The sequence below is a fragment of the Phocoena phocoena genome, chromosome 2 (assembly GCF_963924675.1).
Source record: "Phocoena phocoena chromosome 2, mPhoPho1.1, whole genome shotgun sequence".
NCBI lineage: Eukaryota > Metazoa > Chordata > Mammalia > Artiodactyla > Phocoenidae > Phocoena > Phocoena phocoena.
Window position 1 is genome coordinate 33,101,741 of NC_089220.1, and position 24,210 is coordinate 33,125,950.

The 24,210-nt window shown below is 47.5% G+C and overlaps 1 protein-coding gene across 1 annotated transcript in view; it reads right to left on the reverse strand.

Moving 5' to 3' along the window:
* Positions 1-976: 976 nt before the first annotated feature.
* The window catches only part of RAD51B (RAD51 paralog B), a 626,727-nt gene continuing 603,493 nt past the window's right edge, over positions 977-24,210 (reverse strand). The window contains exon 10 of the mRNA XM_065871664.1: positions 977-1,137. Within this exon, the coding sequence (XP_065727736.1) occupies positions 977-1,137 (161 nt within the window). The remainder of the gene's footprint in view (positions 1,138-24,210) is intronic.

Genomic DNA, 24,210 nt, shown 5'->3' on the forward strand with positions numbered 1-24,210 from the left:
GGGCGGCCCCGTGGAGGGAGCGGGGCTGCAGCTGTGCCCCTCCTCCCTTCTGCAGCAGGCTTTGATCAGCTTTTGTGGGGCTGCATGAAGCCTGACCTCCCATCTCCAGCGTCTCTCAGGTGGAAAGTTCTGTTCAGCCTGTCTGTGGCTTCAAAGGCTCTCCCTCCTTCGGGCTGGGACGAGACTGATAATGGTTCTCATTTTGCTGTCGTGTGATCTCCCAGCAGCCCCCATCCTTCCATTGACAGAATCCATTCCATTCCTTCTGCTTGTTTGCTTGGGCTGCTCTGGCCGAACTCAAACCACCTTTCTGGCTGAGGAAGCACATTGACACCCTCTCCCATTGAGGCTCTTCTGATGGCTCAGACGTGGCCTCCAGCCCAGACAAAGGTGACCGGGCCGCTGCAGCCGGGCACCTGGTGAATCAGACTCTGGGCATGAGGGCAGGGCAGGTGTCTGAGGGTCAAATGACTCCCTGAGCCTGCGAGTCTGTGAGGAGGAACCCTCAGCTCCGCCCTCCCTGCCTCTGTAGTCCGGGGCTGAAGGAAGGCGATGCTTTCTGCTCCAGTTCCCCACAGGAATCTAGCCATGGGGCCTGAAGCCGAGCACTGCCCCATGAACCTGGGCAGAGCAGAGGGAAGGCCACAAATCCTGAAGCTGACTATGTTTCCCGAGAGCTCGAGCTATTCGCTCTCTTGAGCCACAGGCACTAGGCCAGCCAAACTCGGGAAGTTCCTTTTCTGGCCTATGATTTCCAAGGGTTGTGGCCTTACAGCCTCAGTTCTCAGCCCAGGGGGTAAATAACAGCTAATGCGGCCACTCCAGGGCTCTCTTCCGGCTCCCACCCCACGCCACCGCTGACCCTGGACTCGGACCTCCCAGCGCTCTGACCGGGGTGAAAGGACCAGGGCTGGACGACCACGGCGGCCGTCAGTGGGTTCCGACGGGGGTGCTGCCTCACAGAGGGCCATGTGTCTCACCACGCGGACGGGGTTAGGCTGCAACACTGCCCTTCGGTTTCCTCACATTTAACATGAGGGTGGCCAAGGGCAACAGGAGCGGTCAGGAGAGCATCCTTCTTCCCCAGCCTGATAGCACAGGGCTCTTCCTTCCTTTCGATCGTACTCAAAACAACTCCTGCAATAGAACAATGAGGCCGGGAGGAGGCCAGAAGGAATTTATTATGCTGCTGCCCTGTGGCTCAGCCTTGCCTGACTTTATCTCGCACAGAGGTCTGCACGGGAGGAAATCTGGCAGGTCCTTGGGTTGTCTCCGTGCCCCAGCTCTCCCTCCAACAAAGAGCGCTGGAAGGACAGGGAGGCAGCTGACGTGTTAGCCACGGCTCGGCCTAAGCCACAGCCAGAGGGGGATCAGCCTAGATCTCCTAAAACTCTGATGGGGACGCTGTGAAAGGCACAGGGACTCCTGATACAAGGAGCCTGCCCGAGTCCAGCCAGGCGAGAGGGGGCCCCGGACGTGCTGGGCTGCTCAGGACAGGCCTTTCTAGAGCCCATCTCTCAGCTGGTTTCCTCTCTTCTTGGTCCTGGCTGGGGAAGGAGCTAAGCGGATGTGTCCTCTGTGTGTCGACTGTCCAGTTTCTCACTCGGCAGAGGCCACCCAGTTAGGGGTTTCATCTCTTCCTCTAACAAGGTGAGAGAGGAAAAGCTTGGGGCCTTGGGGCCCAGAGGCCCAAGATCGGTCTCAGTTGTGACCATATTTCCCCCGAATGTGCATACTTGGCCATCCCTCTGCTGTTAACAGGGTCTAACCAGGTTCTCTCAGCAAACTTAATCTCAGTCATCCATCACCCAACTGTAGTGTCAGTGCTGCTAATATTCAGAAAATAAACAAATCCCCTTTCATCATCCAGCTGGGCGCTGTGGGATGCTGTGGGACTCTGGACCCAATGTCTTTGCGGGGCTTGAGCCTTATTGTAATGCTGTGGATCGAGCATAGGTAGACCTGGGCTCATTTGCTGAATGCCCTTGAACAGGCCATATAACTTCTCAGAACCTCAGTTTCCTCATCTGTAAGATGGGCATGTGAACACCAACCTTGTAGAATTATTTTGAGGATCAAACAAGATAATGTATGTAGACATATCTAGTATATGTTAGACCCTCCAGGAGGAGTGTGGTCATTACTACTACCACCATTTCAAACAGGCGGGAGTGTCTGACCTGATCTGCTTGAATCCTGAGTAACCTCCCTGAGTGAGCCACGAGCCCCATGCTCAGTCATAAGGAGCAAGTATGTGAGGAAAACAAGAGGAAACAGACCCGCAGCACACAGTTAATGCAGTCCGCCACAGACGCCAATAGCAAATCCAGGACTGAACTTGGTTTTACAGACCTCTAGACTCTCCCGCTCTCCAGTCCCTACCTCTCTCTGGGCATCTCCACTGTATTAGTTTCCCAGGGCTGCCGCACCAAATGATCACAAGCCTGGTGGCTTAAACAACAGAAATTGAGGACTTCCCTGGTGGTGCAGTGGTTGGGAACCCGCCTGCCAATGCAGGGGACACGGGTTCGAGCCCTGGTCCGGGAAGATCCCACATGCTGCGGAGCAACTAAGCCCGTGCGCCACAGCTACTGAGCCTGTGCTCTAGAGCCTGCGAGCCACAACTACTGAGCCTGAGTGCCACAACTACCGAAGCCCGTGTGCCTAGAGCCTGTGCTCCGCAACAAGAGAAGCCACCGCAATGAGAAGCCTGTGCACCGCAACGAAGAGTAGCCCCCGCTCACCGGAACTAGAGAAAGCCCGCGTGCAGCAACGAAGACCCAACACAGCCAAAGATAAATAAATATAAATAAATAAATAAATTTTAAAAAATTTCTTAAAAAAACAACAGAAATTCATTCTTTCACAGTTCTGGAGGCCAGAAGTCCAGAATCAAGGGGTCGGCAGGGCTGTGCTGCCCCTCAGGGGAGGATATGTCCTTGCCTCTGCCAGCTTCTGGTGGCTCCAGGTGTTCCTTGGCTTATGGCAGCATCACTCCAGTCTCTGCCTCCATGTTCACACGGCTTTCTCCTCTTCATGTCTCTCTCTGTGTGTCTCTTATAAAGACACTTCTCATCGGATTTAGAGCCCACCTAGGTAATCTGGAATGATCTCATCTCAAGATTTTTAACTTAATTACATCTGCAAAGACCCTTTTCCCAAAGGTCACATTCACGGGTTCCAGGGATTAGGATGTGGACATATCTTTTGGGGCGGGGGGGGCACCGTTTAGCCCACCACACCCACTAACCCTGCCAAATGTCCTGTTGGATTATGACCAAAAATTTAAGAGATCTCACCTGTGGCTGGGGAGAAGGCTCACTCCTCTCCAGGCTGACATCACCAGCTCTCCATTTGACCCCAAAAAGGGAGTCTGGTCCATCTTTGAAAGATAATCTGGCTGTTCATTCTTTATTTACTGGCAGGTAGTAAGGACAAGTTCCACCTGCCCTGTGAAAAGCTGAGACCAACTCCCTCACGGCGTCCAGTGGCAGAGCTCAATTCAGACCTGCGTCCTGGGGCCTCCTGTTTCAAGCCCGCTGCGCCTCTGAGGCTTATGAGCGAGCTGCGAGGACCTCCTTCCGTACGGTGTGATGAGTCTCCTTCCTGCCAAGTCTCAGGAAGCACTAATTCTCCCAGTGCTCTGGCCCTTCCACTTCTCTTCTCCTTGCCGTCCTGCCAAGGCCCCGCACTCACAGAAAACACCGAGGAGACTCTGTTCGTCTCTTTTCTCTGAGGCCTCCTCTGGCCCTACTCCCCGATCCCTCTTCTCCATTTCCTCTTCCAGACCCTTCTTCAGCCATGAAGATCTGTGTCTAACAGAAAGGGTGCCATCCCAGGTGTTCCCCAGCCCTCTCAGGAAGGCCTTCCCCCACTAGTGCCAGACTGTGAGAGAAGATGATAACCCTAGAGTACTTTTTATTCTTCCAATCAAATAATACTGATATGTAGATTTAACACAGGCCTTGGTTCCTTCTAGGTGGTTTCCAGAAAGAAACCAGTTCTGCGCCCTTTCCCTCTGAAGAGCCTAATTCAGCAGGGCTCTGTTGATGGCTTTCCTTTCTTCTCAACAGCTACTATTAATAACTCTGCTTTTGCAGCTCTCTCTTTCAAGGTATTCCTCCTATTTCTGGCTTGCAGATGTTGGCGAGTGGCGTGTGTAGCGTTCAGCGTTCACAAATGTGGGAGCTCTAAAACGCTGGATCACAAGCTAACAGAGTCCCACATGTTTACTGGCATCTGGTCAAGGGTGGAAAAGTCACTGCGACCCTACAGTCTTGAGAATAAAGCAGGAGTGAAGACAAACTGGAAAGAAGTGAAAAGAAGCCATGGTAGACAATGAAATCCTTCAGTGTGTTCCTTGTTTAGCTAAGGATAGCGCGGCAAGGAGCCAGGTAAAGTCCATTACTTTCCGAACCATCCTTCAACTTGTCTACCGAGGGCTCCAACTTCTCCGCTTTCCCTGTCCACAGGTTTGTACAGAATTTATATCTTCACACATAGACTGTGAGTTCTGTGTACACCGAAAATGGCCCTTTAGACCTGGAAGGGCCTCGTACCACTTTAGAATGTGACTCCCAGAAGAACGAAATCTGACCTGTGCTCTTCCATTGCTGGTGGGAATGTAAAATGGTTCAGCCACTGTGGAAAACAGTGTGGCAGCTCCTCAGAAAGTTAAACATAGGATTACTATATGATCCAGCAATTCCACTTCCAGGTATATACCCCAAAGAACTGAAAACAGGCATTCACATAAATACATGTACACACAAATTCATACCAGCACTATTCACAATAGCCAAAAGGTAGAAACAGCCCAAATGTCCATCAGTGGACGAATGGATAAACAAAAGGTGGTATATCCATACAATGGAATATTACACAGCCACCAAAAGGAATGAAGTATTGATACACGCTACAACGTGGGTGAACCTAAAAAACATGCTAGTGAAAGAAGCCAACCACAAAAGGTCATGTAATATATGACTCTATTTACATAAAATATCTGGACTAGGTATATCCAGAGAGACAGAACACAGACTGGGGTCTTCTAGGAGCTGAGAGGAAGGGTGATTGGGGAGAACCGCCTAATGGGTATGGGGTTTCCTTTCAGGGTGATGAAATGGTTTTGGAACTAGAAAGAGGTGGTGCTTGCACACAACATGGTGAATGTTCTAATTGCCACTTAATCGTTCACTTTAAAACGGCTATATTATGTGAATTTCACCTTGATAAAAATTTTAAATGTGGGAAAAAAGAGAGTAAAAAAAACTCAAGGCTGACCTTTGTGTTCCAAACACATACCCCACCCAACCCCTGCTCTCATGCTCACTTCATGCTTCCTTCCTGGGCAGACCTGTGTGCCCATTTTCAGTGCCAGGACACCCAGTCGGCTTATGGCGCTGATTACCGCCAGGCTTGCTCGATTCCACTCCTCAGACACACCCTCTAAAATTCCATGACTAAAGCTGAATCTACACAGTAGCAACCAAACGTTTTGGCAGAGAACAATGGGTGCAGGTGAGAACACCTTAATAGCCAGGCTCTTGTTTCCCAATATTTGGGTTTTGTGGTGGTAAAATGGATTTTCTAAGCAAGACGAATGGGCTTGTGTATTTCTCTGTCTTTAAGAATTTCTACAGGCTGCAAAGAAGAAAAAGAACAAAAGTGGCAGGACACCGAGAAAAACACGTTTAAGGCCTGCATAAAGCCCGTCCAGGGCTCTCTTTAAAGCTGTTGTTTGTTGAAGTTATGAAGGTAGAAAGTTCATGCTCCTATTATATTTGCTCCAACTTTGAGAAATACAAAGAGACCTTTTAGTTTTGTGCTTCCAGGACAGAGGCGATTTGGGACTTAGAGGAGAAAAATGCCTATAAGGAGAACTGGGGACTTCTCCATGTTAACTGGGGCAGAAAGTTGTAAGTCTGATGACTGAACTGTCATTCATTCATGCCCCCACTCACTCACTCACTCAGCATGGGCCTGCCCTGTGCCAGCAGGCAATGGGCTGGCCACTGGCTGGAGCGGTCAGAGGAGACCTAGTCCCTGGCCTTGCTGCTTCTGCAGCTCAGTGAGAAAGTGGGGTGGGCATATTGGGAATGTCATGCGCAGATTACAAGTGCTCAAAGACAGAGAACCATGGGAGCACCGGGAGTCCGTGCCTGAGGTGATGGGAGAGGCCTCCAGGAGTTGGTGACATCTAAGCCCAGAGTTGAAGAAGACTGAAACAGGCGACGAGCATTTCAGGCAGGTAAGCACAGCAGCTGCATTGGCCCAAAGCCATGAAAACTGGTGCCTTATCTGGGGAGCATGGCCTCTGGAAGGCTGGGGAGGGCTGCAGAGAGGAGGGGAGGCTGTCCAGGCAGGTCAGGGCCAGGCTAGGAAGAGCCTTGCATTTGACCCAATTCTTTCTGCTGACTTTTTCTTTGTTGTAAGAACAACAGCCAGATATTTATCATAAATTATTGCCTGTAATCCTCTCAATAGCCCCTTTATACAGATGAAGACAGCGAGGCTCTCAGAAAGTTTAAGCGATTACCCCAAAGAGGGCCGCACACATCACCGGGATGTATAAAGTATAAGGATATGCCCAGCATGGCTGAGCGGTCACCTCTGGAGAGGTGGGGAAGAGGATGGGTTCAGCGAGGGCGTTGGAGGCTCTAACTGCATCCATAATCTTTCATTTCTTAAGCTGGGTGTGGGTCAAGGTTGCTTCTCATGCCTTTTTTGTATGTGTGAAATTTTCCTGATGACTTTTCAAGCCACTGGACCAGTGCATTGGGGTAGCATCTCTGTTGGAAAGCTTGCAGTGCATGGAGGCTGAGGAGCTCTTGGAAGCACTAGATCTGCCCTTTAACGTTCCAATGCCTGCTGAGCTTCCCACTGTGTGGCATGTAAGTTGCTATGTTTTTATTCCCTTTGCCAAGGTCTCAGTGGCAACACTTGTACAGAAGAAAGAAGGACAGGGAGGTTTGACCCTCCTGGCTGTTGGGCAGATGGTTACTGGAACTGAATGTTTCCCAACTAGGGATGCAGGAGGTGAGAGGAATGAATCCAAGCTCCATTTTGTGTCCTCAGGGACAGTTTATATGCCTCTTGATGGTCATGCTCTGCGTTCTTTTTCAAGTGAATTTCCCTTCAGTTATACTGTTTGCTTTTCCTGCCAGAGCATCCTGCCCCTTCCAAAGCCGACCCAAGGAGGAGACCCAGCCCCTGCCTTCCTGGTGTGCACAGCTTAAAACAAGAGCCCTCTGCCCATCGGACATCCTTACCATTTCCAGCTATTGAGTGTAATCAGGTGTGCCAGGATCTGATTTCAAAGCCCAAAGCAAACGGACTCAGAGGAATCCTCTCTCCCTATTGCTCCAGTGGGAGACAAAGGAGACTGAACAAACAGGATGTGCTGAGAGCTGCACAGAGCACTGCCCCAGCAAGATGGGCGGGTGGGATGCAGGGCTGGAATAGATGGCCTGTGAGCCGGGGCACTGGCATGTGTGGTAAATCGTGCCCAGGAGAAACAAGAAGCAGGACAAGAGGAACCGACACACTGATTCATCTGACAGCCTCTCTAGATGGTTCGTGATAGTTACTCGCTTTCAGGGTCTAGGGAGTTATATAGAACCCCTGCACTACTGGAAGATCCTGACTCTGGCCAGGATATCTGTTGATATTTTAGAAACTAGAGAGAACTCGCCATGCCCTGTTGGGCAGGAGAGGAGTGGAACTCAGGGATCCACAGCAAGTCAGGACTGATGTGGGCTGCAAGTGGGGAAGCCCCACTGGGTACAGCCCAGTGTTTGGGTCCTGGTGAATCCATTTGTTTCTGTCCCTGTTTCTCTCTTTTATCCCAGACTCTGATCGCTGGGCTTAGTGACTTACATCTAGTAAACTCTCTCAATCATTAACTTGAAAAAGAGTCCAAAATCATTTCAAAGAACAGGATATAGGCCCAGGGAAAACTTCAGTACTTTCTCCTCCCCTTCCCACTGTCTACATTTTTATATGGGAGGAATCAGAGATTAAAATAAATGTTCATCATGTCCAAGGGTAGGAAGCAACTTACGCTGGGAGAAAGGAGGTGCCCCTGGGGGTAGACCGACCCCCTCACCAATAGCAGAACCTAGTATCTGCCTCCAGTGCACCATCTTTCCGAAATACCATCACTGGTGGTTTCAGTGAGGGGTGCTTAGAATATTGTCTACAGGCCCTCCTGCTTCTTGCAGTTACTGGGGGATGCACCTGGCATTTTGTGGATGAGACAGGAAGGACGAATGTCCTCCAGTACACAGGGCAGTCCCACACAACTGAAGAACTACTCTAGCCTTTTCCTAAGAGCTGGCATGGCTAAGAAAGAAAGACCCAGCTAAGAATGGGTATGTGGAAAGCACAGTGAACATGCTAGTTACAAATAATTTCTGTTTATATAAAGAGATGACATGATTGGAGCTTTACCTTAGTGTTGCCAGAGTGGAAACTGAGTGTGGGGTCCTTGGGGGAATTCTAGCTGTATCAGATGGACTAACTAGGGGCAGGGGGAAACCAGCAGATACCATCCAGATTTTTCTTAAAGGGAGAGACATGAAATCCATCGTTCTACTCATAAGCAAATGACCCTCAAAAAGAATTTGAATTCTAGGGAGATTCTGAGCACAAGCTTGCGATGTCTTTCCAAACTTGATTTATGATTCAAGATGAACCACTGCTAGCTCTGGGGTTACCCAGCCAGGGAAGGTGGGAAAGGCAGGCCCATTAATCAACAGGTGGCAGGAGACCCCTCCAGGTGAGCCAACTGTACAAAGGGAGGACATGAACCCAGATGGAGAAGAGAAAGCCAAGAAGGAAAGAAATACCTCTCGCCTCATCCTCTGGTGTGGCCACGAGACAGATCTGCTTGAGGGGAGCCTGGAGGGATGGTCTAACCCGAATTCCCTCTCAGAACCAGTGTGACTGGAGCTTGTCTAAGGAGAACTGAAATCCTTGCTCTGCCACTCACTAGTTGTATGACCTGAAGCAAGCTACCTAAACCTGAACCTGGGTCCCTCACTTGGAAAATGGGGTTAATAGTACCTGCCCCAGAGGGTTGTTAGGGAAATAAGTGAGCATTTATTGAGCACCTTATATGTGCCAGGCCTGGTATGAGGTACCACAGTGACAGTGGTGAGAGGGCTGACAGTTTTGTGAGATCACTTATGCAGCGAGCTGAGTGCAGACACTGCCCAGCACGTGGTAGATACTCAACAAACGTCCTTAAAAATCTGTTTTCCAGTCACACAGTTATGCCGTGTGAAACAAAGGAAGGATAGACAGGTAAGGCTTGGCTGAGTGGTGAAGGTTAAGCTTAGACCTGAATGACAGCAAAGATCCAGTCCTGGGATCCTTTTCTCCCCGCTGCCCCCCAATCCCCTTATAACCCCTACCAATCCGGCGCCTGCTCGTACCAACCACTGTGCCAGGCCTTTGGACTTGACATTACATGGCGATTTGTATCTTCAACGCTGGTTTTACATAGGAGGGGATGTCAGTAGTTTTCAGACCTCCTCATCAGAGCAAGAGTTATTCCATGGAGAGCCTGCAGGGATGCTGGAGGAGATTTTGAGGTCATATTCCCTTCAACTGGAGCAGCCCTTCTTGGTCTGTTTTATATTCTGGACCTCTAAGAAAGATCCACCTATTTATTGAGGGTCCTTAACGTGCCTGAGGACACATCACTGAAAAATCAAAGATGCCTGCCCTCCAGGGCTTATACTGTAGCGAGGAAGACACACACAACGAATGGTAAACATAATGAGTTATTTATTATGTTGCTTGGTGATGAGTGCTTTGGGAAAGTCAAAGTCGAGCAGGATGGGGGTAAGGAGAGCGGGCTGCAATTTAAACTGGGTAGGTCTCATGGAGAAGATGACATTTTAGCAAAAACTCAGCAGTGAGGGAGTCGTGGTAATATCTGGGGAAGGAGGTGTGGGCTTCAGCTATGGGACTGTCTGGGGAAGAAGCATTCCAACAAAGCGTTCTGAGGTGCAAAGGCCCTGAGGGGAGGAAGAGCACGGAGACCCAGGTGGCTGCAGCAGGTGAGCGAGGCGGGGGTGGGGGTGGGTGGACCATGAGATGGGACAGCACGTGGGGCTTTAAGGACAGGGGAGGGACTTTGCTTTCAGCCTGAGTGAAAAGGGAGTCACTTCAGAGTTTCGAGCAGAGGAATAGCACGATCTGATCTGTCTTAAAGCTGGAGGACAGGTCAATGTAGTAACCCAGGTGCAGACTGCAGTGAAGGTTGGAAAACCATCCGTTCACCAACACGGTCACCCTCATGGGTCCCTTGGGCTGAAGACCGGACAGACTATTTCTGTTCCCATTTTACACACTGGGGAATTGTAACTCAGGGAGGTCACAGGGGTTCGCTGAGGTCACAGAGCTGGAAGGTGGCAGTCTGGAAATTGAAGTCCTATAGCCTCCTCTGAGTTGGTCTCGGTGGATTGCTGGGTACCAGGATCTGTCTGTTCCATGGTGTCCACGTGGCTCTCTTGTATCCTTGACGACTCTTTTGACGCAGGGAAAAGACCATCTGGGACTACAGTAGTCCTCCCTAATCTGCGGGGGATGTGTTTCAAGACCCCCAGTGCCTGAACCACAGATAGTACTGAACTCTATATATAGCATACTTTTTCTTTCCTTATTAAGTTGAGAGCTTTCACCTTTTCGCTCCAAGGAAGCAATTTACGGCTCCTCTTTGGCACATCCGAATTGCCAGCATCACTACTCTTCCACTTTGGGGCCATTATTAAGTAAAATTAGGGTCACATGAACACAAGCATGGTGATACAGTCAATCCGATAACCCAGAAGGTTACTAAGAGACAAATGGGCAGGTAGCGTATACAGCATAGATACGCTGGACAGAGGGATGATTCACGTCCAAGTCCGGATGGAGCTGGACAGTGCAAGTTTTCATCACACTAGTCAGAACGGCATGCAATTTAAAACTTATGAACTGTTTATTTCTGGAATTTTCCTTTTAATATTTTCTGGCCATGGTTGACCGTGGGTAGCTGAAACCATAGAACGTGAAACCACGGATAAGGGGGGGACTACTGTATCTTGTTTTTCAAAATTAGTATTTTACTTAAGTTACACATTGAAAAAACCCAGTTTTCCCTTAGGCTTTAAAGTTTACCTTACAGATCTTACTTTATTCTCTTAGAAATCGTAGATGCTCAATAAAAGCCCGTGGCTGATGTCCTCACGTTTCAAAGATCCTTTCTTGTCTGATGCCTCAACGATGCATCCAACATATTCCCACCTAGTACATCCCACTTCGTACATCCTACAGTAAATCACACCAGAAAGGAAGAGAGAGCCCTGCTGGCAGCCTGGGGTGAAGGTGTCACTGGGCCATATGGGACCGATGATGGGGGGGTGGGGTCGGAGGGTGCTAGGGGGTCCAGGCCCAGAGGGCCGACTTCCTGCCAGGCCCTGTGCTGCTGGGCGGGGCACCACAGGCAGGAGATTCAAGAGGCAACTGAATGAAGGAAGAGCAGGGAATTGTTTTCCCTTCCCCTATTCCCTATCTCCCTTCTCATCCTGACTCTGGAGAAATATTTGTGAGGGCAGAGGGGCAGGCTGATTTTGTTTCTACCATGTCGATTAACAGAGGCTCGCGGGGCAGCTTTGCAGCCAAGGGCCCTCCAGTCCCTCTCCCTATGTCTACCAACCACCTCCATAGTCTCTCTGGGTTCCTCTACCTCTTCTCCTCGCCCCTCTGCCTCTCAGGACTCCAGTCCTCTCCTCCCTCGTCCCCCCCTCCCCTCCATTCTTCGGGCCTCAGAGCTCTCAGCACCTCCCCCCTCCACGTTTCCCTCCAAACCCCACGCTCTTTGTTGCTGAATTCAAGGTTCTCAATACAGTAAAGCTTTGATGATTTGCCTCAACTGAGGAGGAATGTCAGCTTAAATTAATCAAGGGTCTGAATAATAGAATTTTAAAGCAAAGTTTAGTTGCTTTCACGTTGTAAGGCATCCTTTCCAGGGTAGAAGCCTTTGCATTTGCATGCAGTAAGAGCTAACGCTGAGAAATGGGGCAATATGTCTTAGACGCCCTTTTAAACGCTTCAACAGAAAAGAGCCCTTTATAATTGGCACATACTTTCTTTGACTCTGAATGTTTCTGCTCCTCAAACTTTTCATTTTTAGTGACCAACATTTCTTTTTATTACCGTGATTTTACTGGGCTTCTCACAGAGCCACAGTTTCATTTCCTGAATTCTTTATGACAGAGACATTTCCACGTTGAAAGTCTCTTTAGACATTCTTAATTTTCAATTACACGAGCAATACATGAATATGTTCATGTATAAAAAGCTTAAAAATAACAAAAAAAATAATAAAACCTTAAAATAACAGTAAATGAAAACCTTATAAATAAGAAAGTAATTTCTGTGTTTCAGCTTATAATGTCACTTTCCTTAAGTTGGTGAAAATGCATCATCTATAACAAGCTATCCCGCACAAAACCCCCTTCTTTGGGGCCCTATCTAAAAGGGAACCACCTACCTCTGACTGGGTCTTACTTGCCCTATTTCCTTACTGCCTCTCTGCCACATTCCATTCCCACGTCTCTGCCAAGAACACTCACCAAGATGAATGTTAACAATTATTAAATCTAGATAAGCGTACTTGGGTGTTCATGATACTGTTTCCTCAACTCTTCTGAATGTTTAAAAATTTCATAAGAAAAACTCACCAAATTCTAAGAACAGCAATACGGCCAAGTGACCCTTGGAAGAAAAGAGGACCAGTTCTAGTCGCCACTGTCTTCCTCCTCCTAGGGATTCCCACGCCTGCACTGGGCAAGGCTGAGCCTCATTTATAGGTATAGTAAAAAGGTAATGCATGGTGTATTTCTTAGCAATGTGCACACCTTTGTAAGCCCTTTCATGCATATTCCTTTCCTTTGGGGTATAGGTAAGGCAAACGTTGTCCCCATTTTACAGATGAGGCAACCAATAGGTTTAGTGATACTGCCTAATAATACCGGCTCACTTATTACTTTCTTACTAGGCAGCAGGCATTCTTCTAGGCATCGACGTGTATTAACTAATTTCGTCCTTATAACAACCCTGAGTTACATGTATAACTTTCCCAAGATTACAAAGCTAGTAAGTAGTGGGCTGGAATATGAACCTGGCAATGTACTCATGACCCCGAGTTCTTAAACACCTACATCCTCATGTGATGACATTACAGGTGTCTTTCTAGTATTCCAAGAGTGGAAATCTGGCAGCCTCCAGGGTTCATTCAGACTGTAAATGTGCTCATCTGGCCTACACAGTATTTTATAATTTTTGAATTAGTTTCCATAATTTAAAGATTTAGTTAAAGAAAAATTTCATCTGAAAATCCAGATTTCTGGCTTCCCTTGAAAAATCAGAAGTTCTGGCAATATTAGGCTGGCATCCCACATAGTAACGATTGGCTGGAGCTGGGTATGTGCTGCCCCTTTGGACAGGGCATACTCTTTCCACGGTGTCACAGTCCCAGCTACTCCCAATTATTGCACCTGGCCTCTTTTTGCAACTCTGTTACCTGTTTATCATGAGCATTTGAGTTTGCAACCCCTCCCTGTAAAAAACTACAACTCCAAAGAAGTATAAGGTAATATGTGCCCTGGTGCTATCAACACACTACCTAAGTCATTTATTCATCCATCTGTCTATCCATCCAACCATCCCTTCGTGGATCTATCCATCCGTCTGTCTTTTTACTCTGTCTCAGGTGTCCCAACCTAGCTTGGCCATTCTCAAACTGACAGCACAGAGTCACACCTGCCATTTCTTGACCAATATCTACTTTTCTCTCACTCAGTATTAGAAGGGTAGCATCAGAGGAGGGAAGATGATCTGTTGAGGGAAACAGCATTATGGCAGGTGTTATGGACTGAATGGTATCCCCGCCCCCAAATTCATATGTTGAAGCCCTCATCCCCACTATGACGATATATGGAGACAGGGCCTTTAAAAGGAAGTAATTAAGGTTAAATGAGGTCAGAAGAGCAGGACCCTAATCCAATAAGACTGGTGTCCTTACAAGAAGAGGAAGAGACACTAGGAGTGCACACAAAGGAAAGGCCATGTGAGGACACAGCGAGAAGGCATCCATCTGCAAACCAAGGACAGAGGTCTCAGGAGAAACCAAAGCTGCCGGCACCTTGATCCTGGACTTCTATCTTCCAGAACTGGGAGAAAATAAATTTCTGTTGTTTAAGCTCTTCTATGGTATTCTGTTATGGCAGCTTTAGCAGATGCATACAGCAGGGGATTGTTTTCCACGTGTCCCCCGCCCACCCTTTCCACCTCCCCAGCCCCTGGCCCGTTTCCTTGGCGCAGGTAATCACCTAACACCTAAGGGCATCTGGATTAGTTACTAAGAGAAGTGGCCAGCAATCCCAGTTAAGAAGGCCTATTATTTCTCCAGGGGTGTGAACCCCACCAACAGATGGGCTGGGAGGGTAGGGAAAGGGCTGGGAAGATGCCACTAAAGAACTCTACCAGTGGGATGCACTCAGGACATTTTGCTAAACCTGAAATGGGGGAGATGTCGCCTGACATCTCAGCCTTTGGAGCTGAGACGTGGGCATGAAAAGTATTAGCAAAACTCAAGTTGGCTTAAGGAACATTAAGAGTTACTGCTCCATCCAGTTAGGTGCTTGGATTTAGCAAGCTGTTTTTGTCCGGAGAGTCTGAGTTCAGGTTAAACAGACTGATTGTCAGAATAATTACTGCAGAATTGGCTTCATCTTAAGCCTTCCTATGGGTTTCCTCCAGGTGTTCTAGTTAGAGAGGCTTATGTTATTAACACAAAGATAGGTGGTTGCTGATTAAACCCAGAGGGGCCTAGAGAACTGGGAGAAAGCCAAACTGGCTTCTGCTCCATCTCTGCATCAACTTTCAAGCTGTTAGAGTGGTAATGACTGGGGAAGGGGGATGGTTGTGCTGGAGAGAGAGGTTGGACAAACCCCAGACTGGTTCTCAGATCCCAGGGGACAGCCAATGGCAATAGACTTCAACCCCAGACTGTAAATGAAATGAGCAGAGATCTGGAAGCGATCCAGAGGAACTGGCTCTAGAATCCCACAGCAGCAGGCTTAGAAGCACCATTGGAACCACCTTCTCTGCCATCTTAGGCTCCTAGGGAAACTCTGTAATTTTAGTCAGTAGATAAAAGTGTCAGTCATAGGACGAGGTTTGACCAATGATTTAATCAACAGTGACACACTCAGAGCTCAGGAGAGAGCAGGAAAATACAGGGTTGTTTAGATTTCCCTCTAATGAGTTTCTAGCCTCATGTCCACTGAGAGGAATATGGAAATACTGAAATTTGAATGTAGATGGATTGGGTTGGGTTTTTACCACCATCTGATGAGGTATACAGGCAATGGTCTTTGATGAATAAAAGGCAAAGCTCAGTATCACCATTCAATTCTCCTCCTAGCTCTCTGGTTGATGTGTGAATTTAGACAAAGCACAATTTCTCTGACTCAGTTGAAATAGGGCAACACCACACGTGACCAGTCCTCCAAAAACATCACGAAGATTTGTGAAAACTGCCAATGAAGGGCTTTGTGCATCTTGGGAGGACACTACTGGCAAAGACCTTATCTAAACAGAGTCCTTCACTTGTGTTCAAAACCTTACTTTGAAAGTAAATAGTTTGGCACTTATTATTCAAGGGTCTGGGACCAGGGCTCCCTGAGGCCTGAGGATGGGGATGGGGGCCGGGGAAAGGCAAGGGTCTGAGATGGGGACTAGGGATCCCCACAGGGGTCAGAAAAAGGTCTGGGGGATTAGCAGAGCCAGAATACGCTCCCTCTCTGCTAGGTCAGGGTTCCTCAGCGGAACTTTCCCTTGCTTCTGCTGATGTCTGGTTTCGGGGAGAGGGAAATTGCTGCAAAGATTGGGAGAAAGAGCAAAGGGACTTGGTCCTGGTGGGAATGAGATTTTCTTTAGCTAAGAAAGGGTTTTATTTCCATTTCTCCTTCCATATCACACCTTCCCCAGTCTTCCTTCTATTCTCAAATACATGTTAAGACCTCTTCCTTACCACTCACTAGTCATACACCTCCATGACTGGGCACGTTTTTATTTTTTAATTAATTAATTAATTCGGTTGCACCGCGTCTCAGTTGCAGCAGGCGTGCTCCTGAGCTGTGGCTCGCGGGCTCCCCAGCTGCAGCATGTGTGCTCCTCAGCTGCAGCCAGCAGGCTCCTTAGTTGCAGCTCGCAGGCCTTAGTTGTGGCTCACCAGCTCCTTAGTTGTGGCACGCAAACTCCCAGGCGGGGCATGCGTGTGGGATCCAGCTCCCCAACCAGAGATCGAACCCCGGCCCCCCGCACTGGAAGCATGGAGCCCCAGCCAACTGCACCACCAGGGAAGTCCCTGTGATGGCGTACTTTAACAGGACGAGAAGTAGGATACTGGAGTCGGGTTGAGGGATGAGCAATAATGGGGGACCAGGCTGCAACAGGGGAGATCAGGTCTATAGTGATGAGAAGGGGAGGTAGAAGCAAGAGAGTGAATGAGTATCTGTGTAGCAGTCCAGTTAAGGGTACAAAGAGCACACTCCAGTTCATCATCCATCTCACCCTCTCACGGGCCCCTCTCATGGCGCTGCCTTGCCCACATCTGCTGCTGGTTAGGCAGCCATGCTTTCAGCCCCTCCTTCAGCCCACAGCGGACTGGCTGGCTAGTGACCAATGATGTTAACTGAGACAAAACAATAAGATGAGCCTGTGCCAATCATATTCTCTCTTAGGAATTCTAACTAGGAAATACCAAGGAAAAAATCCAATGGGCTTGGAGTTGAAAGGCTGAGGTGGAGAGAGAGGAGCTCAAGAGACCAGGATGAGCCACATGCCAGCTCATGTTTTGAATAAGCAGAGCTATAGTATGTAGGGCATGTCTGCTGGGAGAGAGAGTTGCCTTGGACAGATATGCAGAGCGAAGCAGTGTCTCTAAGGAAACGAATCCCCAGGGTTGCCTTTGCTCCTCAAGGATCTCCAATTCCAGACCACCCGTATCCTTAACAACACCTGTCCCCTTTTACCTAAGGTAACTGAGATTTTTCTCAATGGAAAGACCCAACTGTAACAGTTTGCACAAGTTCTGTGTAGGTAAGTTAAAATCGAATTATTATCTGAAGACATTTTCTTTGGGGAAAATGAGTAGGCTGGTTCCCTTAGCAAACATGACCTACCACCACTGTTTATTTGGAAGCATCTTGTGTACTTGAGATTAGATTTTAGGCAGGAAAGGGTGTGACCTAATTTTTCCCTTTGTTATTCTGATGTCAAGGCAGGTCAAGACTATGTTTCATTCCTAAAGAAAGGAGATCTTGACATCTACAAAGAGCTAGTTTGGTCTAAGAAAGGTAAGTCCTTTCGTCTACAAAGAGCTAGTTGGTCTAAGAAAGGTAAGTCCTTTCTAAGTTACTAAGATTCAGGTCTACAAATCTCTCTGAGGGAAGCTTTAAAACCATGAGTTTTTACCAAGTTAAAAGGAGCAGAGAGGTGTGGCAGCCATGTTGATTCACCAGCGAGATCTCGTGAATCATTTCTCATCTCGGATTTCAGGGCTCAGGAGGGCTAAACTGGAAGGAAAACTGAGAGCAGCTCTTGTCAATACGAGACCTCATCCATTATGTCCACAGCCTCTTGGAAATGTCCCCCAGCAAGGCTGCCATCAGCACTTGACTGAAAACACATGGAAGCAGCCCACTCAGAGCAGGAATTCATTATTGGAAGAATAATAAGGGAAAGTTTTTCTTTTTCTTCTCTTTCTGCTGCTGGAAATCTGCTTTCTGGAAAAGTCGCAGGGATTAGAGGGAATTTGAATCATGTCCGGTAACAAGGGAGGGAATGGAAGCAGAAGGGCATGTTTCCAGAAGCCTTTTCACACAAAGCATCATGGTCCTGGGCAACTCAAAGTGAGCTGTCCTATCTTAGACGTATTATTGAAATCGGGCCATGGCTCCCTTTAACCCATTATCTTTTCCCAGAGTGATTAGTATCTGATAGCTTCAAGGGAAAAGTACCCAGAGTTAATTGGTTTTCCCTGGCTACTCCTCTTTTTCAAAAAGGTCACGTGTGGACTAAAATGGGCTGCAAAACGATGTGGTCTTCAACTCTCAACACTATCCTGTAAGTCTTTGATAGACGCCCAGTAATCCAAGGGAAAGGCACAAGGGGTGGATGTGAAAGAAGGAGACATTTGCCAGCTCCCTGGGTCTACGGTATGCAGCAGACAGTACAAGTGTTTGCCAATCTACGGTTCTCCTTCCATTCCAAATACAGACGAGGTTCCCAACTCCAAGGACGACATGACTGCTGGGTCATGAGAGAGGTGATGTGTGTCGTTTCTTAGAGGAGGCCCTTAATTGCCAGTGCTCAACCTCCTTCTCATTCTTCCCCTCCTAATGGCAAGGGTGAAGTGCATGTTTATACTGAAACGAACTACTGAATTATCACATGGAGGACAGCCTCCCGGGAGGGTCTCTCAGATATGCACAGGCCTGGTTTTAAGTCACTGAGAGTTCACGGGCTTGTTTGTTTAAGCAGCAAAACCAAGTCTGTCCTGACTTATGCCCGCTATTTATTGGTCATCTCTCCTCCCAGTTCTGTTTGGAGTTCTGGAGCACCTGTGCTGCATCTGAACCCCACCCTCATTGAAATTCAGAGAAGTAGGCAATGTGCTTTCTCTCACACTTAGGATATTCGTCTGAGAAGTGTGATGGACTGCTCCCTTCATTTGAGTAAAAGCAGCCTCTGGTGAATTCTGCAGTGGAATAAAAAAGGTCCTTTCACAGCTGTAGGACAAAAATGATGGTGATGATATTAAAACCAAAGCTTAGGGAAAAAATGACCCTCCCAAGTGGTTCTAAGATCACGATTTTTAGGACAGAATCTGATATTTTGCACTTCCTCTTGCCTTCATTCCCCTCTCCCCCATTACCTAATCCTCATCACCCAACTCCGAAATTCTCACTTGGCAATCCTGGTTTTGCAGGACAAACTTCTACAGTCCCGTCTCCGAGCAGTAACTTTGCTCACAACATACAACTAAAAGTCACTGGGCACAGAGTTAGGCAATTCTGGGTTAACCCAGAAGTGTTCGTTCCGTGGGCTGATAGGGACCACACACTTCTGAATCTTCACCAGGGCTGCCACACATCAACAGAGCAGCTAGGATGCTAGTACAATTAGGGAGACAAAAGTTGGACTTTGCGTTATATGTGTATATGTACACACACACCAAGAAATTACTTCATCGCATCCAAGTTCAATAAGAGTAATTAACAACTCAAGATGCCTCCCTAGCGTTCCGTGGGTGGTACCAGTTTGGCAGATTTTCAGCTCATGAATGCCACCTGTGTCTTCTTCCATGTGAATATTCCCTGGGGGCACCTTTCCTATGCATGTCTCCTCATTTTTAATAATGGTGAAAAGAGAAGGAGACAGTGATGGAACCTCTACCATATTCTCTTCAGTCACTTCTCCCATCGGAAGATCCAACCACCAGTATTGCTCTGCTGATTCTTTTATTTGGAAAATATTCACTGGATTTCTATTGTGTGTACAGCTCTGTGCTGAGTCCTTTAGTGAGGATGACTAAGAAAGCTTGTGATAGATACGAACAGAAATACTACAGGGGCGAGTGGGGAGAGGAAGAAGCAAGATTACCTGGGTTCAAATGCACATTCCATCACTTTCTAGCAAGAGACTGAACTTTTCTTGCCTCCTTCCTCATCTGCAAAGAAGGAACGATATGAAGTCCTACCTTGTGAAACCGTGGGGAGGATCAGATAAGCAGATGCACGTACAGTGCGTGTGAGACACACAGCAGCACTGAGTATTGGCACGATGCAAGGACAGTGCTTAGGTCCTGTCCTGGCAGCATGGTTCGTGGTGAAACACCTTGGAGTAGGAGAGCACAGGGACTGATCTGTCTGTCAATCACTGGGGGTAGAGCACTGTCTTACTGTTTCCTGGGGTCAAAAAAAAAAAAAAAAAAAAAAAAGGCCTCAAGCAGGAAGCCATTTCATCTTTGACATCTGGGACCAAGATATGTTTTCCTCGTACCTTTCTCAGACACTCCTGAGCGCCCACTTGAACCCGTGAATTGCTTAGCTAGCTTTTCTTTCTTGGTGGACAGTGAAAGTGCAGAGAGACTGAGTAGTTACAGAGAACAAAACATCTTTCTCAACTTTCCTAATAGTCCCTGGCTGTTTGAAAATAGCCAATTCATATTCAAGAATTCACAGGAAATGTACATTGAATCAGCTACAAAAACTCAGCTTGGTTTTCACAAATGTTCTATTGAAGACCACAAGCTCTCCAAAGGCACCTCACTCAGCGAGACAAATGACCACAGTCTGGAAACTCTGTATCCTCCACCTCTTCCAGGTCCATCAAAATCTTTCTCGCCCTCCAATGCCCAGCGCATTGTTTGCTCTCCAGGAATACCTTCCTTGATTCACTCCAGCTGGATAAAACGTTCCTCCTTTGGCCCTTGCAGCCTGTGGCTTGGGCGTGCATCTATAATGTTAACTTTATTTTCTTCTGCTTTACATTATACTTAGGAGTACACGAGTCTTTTCCATTCCTTGTAATACACAGAGCCTATTTTTTGAGCTTTGCCTTAGCATTTGGTATGTAGTCAACAAACACTGAGTTGTTAAAGGATTTTGTCATCCAACCATTCTTCACCGACTGGGTACTTACTTTGTGCACAGCACTCTGTCGGGCATTGGTAGCAGACATGAGACGGGACAAGACTTGATTCTAGCATCCAAGGCATTTAAAAACCTCTGAAGGGGAGCAGATACAAAGTGATTCTACAGAGGGCAGCTTGAGTGTCACCAACGATTTGGGTAAAAGAGGTCCCAGTGCCAAAGGCTGGGAAGATCTGATGCCTGGCTTTGAAGGGGCTAAAGCCCACAGCCTTGAAGCTCTGGTTGGAAACCTCATGGAAGAAGGAGGGGGTAGGCTGGGTGTTCTGCTAGGAACAACCAAATTATCCTATGGGTCACCAATTGATTTATTTGCTAATTGACTGGCCCAGCCTTGGGCTTTGGATCTAAAGAAATCATTTCATCCTTTATTAAATACTGCAGGAATCTCACTCTTTGTTCTGCAGGGCTCTACACAATGTACCAGTGAAACTTGAATTTACACCACAATAGGTGTACCACTAATGACCTTCCAAATGCCACTAATACCATACATGTCCCGCTTCTCAGTTGGATCCGAACCTGTCAGTGAATTCTGAGCCCATCGACCTCCCTCTGACAAAAGAGCAGACCCTCATGCCCATGCCCGCCCCCAGCCTCCCCCATCTTTCCATGGTTTCACTTCTCAATCAGTTACTCTTTGGAGACCCCAATTCCTTTACACCTACTCTTTTTGTTTAGTGGACAATATACTTTATTCGGAAATGTTCCCTCCTGTAATTACAAATCCTGTTAGTCATCCTCTTCCTCTCCGCAGGGGGATTGTGGGCTTTCATTAATTAATGTGGTTAAACCGCTTTGAGGTGCCTGGTTGAAAGGTGCTATATAAGTGCAAATTATTATTATTATGGCTGTTGCCATCCCATGGCGGCAAAGCCTACAGCCCCAAGCATCTAGAGACCCGAACAAAGGCCTCTTCATCTTCACCTTCCCTGTTAGGTCTGAGATGGCTGGCTCAATGGTAAGGAGGGGGGGGGTGGGGTGCAAATCTGTTACCATCTCAACAGCAATCAACTAATTAATCCCCATTATGTTGGCTTCCGTTTCCTTCTTCCAAGCAGCCCGGTCCTGTTTCATTTCACAAATCACGCCCCCATCAGCTCTAGACAAAGGTCATAGTGTCCCTATGGCCTCTGTTGGTCTAAAGGAAAAAAAAAAAGAAAAGAGAGGGAGAGAAAGAATGTTTGAAAAACCGTTGCTGTCATGAAATGCACTAACTTCTCACTAGCAGTCGAAATAAACCTCTCCTTCCCACTGCAGCCCTCTTACACACATACCTGTCTATTACCCAGGGAGCCAATGGCTTTGCAAACCTGAGACACCCAGAAACTCAGCACAGGTGTGGGTTAAGGCCCCACAGCCCTGGCTTGACTGCTGATAGCTACAGACAAAAGGGGAGCCTTTCTGGGCTGGGTGGGAAGAGGTCATCCAGAGAAGCGGGAGCCCCTCTTCAGCTTCCTCTACTACCCCCCAAGGTTTCCCCTGAGAAAGCCAGCTGCCGTCTGTAGCCAGGAAGCCCTCACAAAGACCAGGGGTGGGGGGCATGATTTAGATGTTTTGTGCTACACCTAGCACACCCCAGCCCTTAACAAATGCTCGGGGCTTCCACTACGATGGGAGCCATTGAAAGCAGCCCTGTGGGGGGAGACTTGGCCTCTCGAGGGGATGCTGCCGACCAAAATGCTCCTTACAAGGTTGTGCCATAGACCCTTTGTTAGCGTGGACGTGGGCGAGCCTCAGGGGGTCATGTCTTCATCTGCCTCCATTTATCCTCCCTATTGAAGGGCTCCTTCAGGACATTGGTCAGTCTCTGTGGGAAGTGATTTGGAGAGCAACAAAAGAACTTGGGCCCTTTGGGGGGCCTTCAGAATTCAGTAAACATCTGGACACGGAAGGCCAGGTTCTCAAGCAGTCTGGCTGGGGAGATGTCAAAAGAGAGGAAAAGCTGTGTGTGCAATGCAAGCTTTGAGTCCTGTGGCAACATCTGTTGTCGAAAAACACAGGCGCCCCAGTAGGTAGCTAGGAAGATTTTTCAAAGGCTCCTCTATCGGTCAGTTTTTGTGAGTGCAGTGCGCTATTTGTCAGCTCTCATGGCATGTGTGAGGAAACTGAAGTCTCACATGGCTACGGGGCAGCATGTGATGGACCTTCTGATGCTGTATGGACTGCGAATAACCCGAGGTTGCATAAGCCTGTCCTGGGAATTGTCGTTAAGCGTTTCTGTTGTCCTTGAGATTTGTGGACCACTTTCTAGTCAAGGTGATTTGTTGGCTTCTCATCATGAGCACATTTTAATTGACAAAAAAAAAAATGAAGTACCGAGGCTAAGTGATTTACACTTCATCACACGACGAACTTCAGGATCTGAACTCTTGACTCTCAACGTTCCCTTTATTGTTGAATCAATCCATTTAGAACACATTAGTCAGCATGTTTCAACATCAGTCACATGGCACTAATCAGCATTCCACAGCGTGCCCAAATCTATCCTCAAACAGCAAAAGAAAACTGGCTTCTGTCAAGGGACAATGGAATGCCATTTTCGTCAGTATTCAGGAGCTGACATCCAGTTCAAGTACCATGTCCTCTCAGGAACCTTCCTCAGTCATCCTAGATGGAATGAGTCTATTTCCTCTATCCTTTCAAATCCCATTGTTTGAACCTTGATAATAGGTGTGGCAGTTTGTTTTTGATTGCATATTTTGTTTTTGAGCTAACTAGATTGTGAGCTATTAAAAACAAGGGACCTTTTTTTTTCTTTTTCAGCCTATCTCGTCAGAGCACCATGGTTTACAAAGGATAGATGCTTGAGAAATACCTGCTTAACTGAACTCACTGAAATGGAGCTCAAGTCATATTCCAGAAAGAACTCCAAGTCCTTTTGGAAGAGGTCTTCAAAGAAAATCAACAACCTGAATTGATTTAACTTCTTTTGATATTATTACCTGGGCATTTTCACAAATGCAAACTGTTAACTGTTAATTGTTAAAGATAGCCAAATGGCTTCCCGGTTCTAAAAGAGGAGCGTGGATCTAGTCTAACTACAGTCCAGGCCTTGGAATAAAGTTTTTCTCTATAACCTTATTGCAACTGACATTTTGTTCCATGTCTTATGTTTGTTTGTTTTTTGCTTTTTTTTCGTTTTTTTAAGTGGAGACAGGAGAAAACGTTTTGGAAAAAACTGTGTTTAGTCTCTGACTCTGGAACCAAATTTATACCCTGCCTTGTGCTATAAGCACTAGTGGCGCTTGTTCAAGTATCTTTCTTGAATAGTGCACAAGAGCAAAACATGTACTAAGTTTCTGATTGACAGAGATTCTGTCTTGGGAGGGGGAACAAGATTTCTGGGTGCTGATCTTTGGTGGCATTACTGACTGTGATACTCTACTCCTCTGCTCTAGACTCTACCAAAGAAGGTCCTGATAGCATTTTAAAT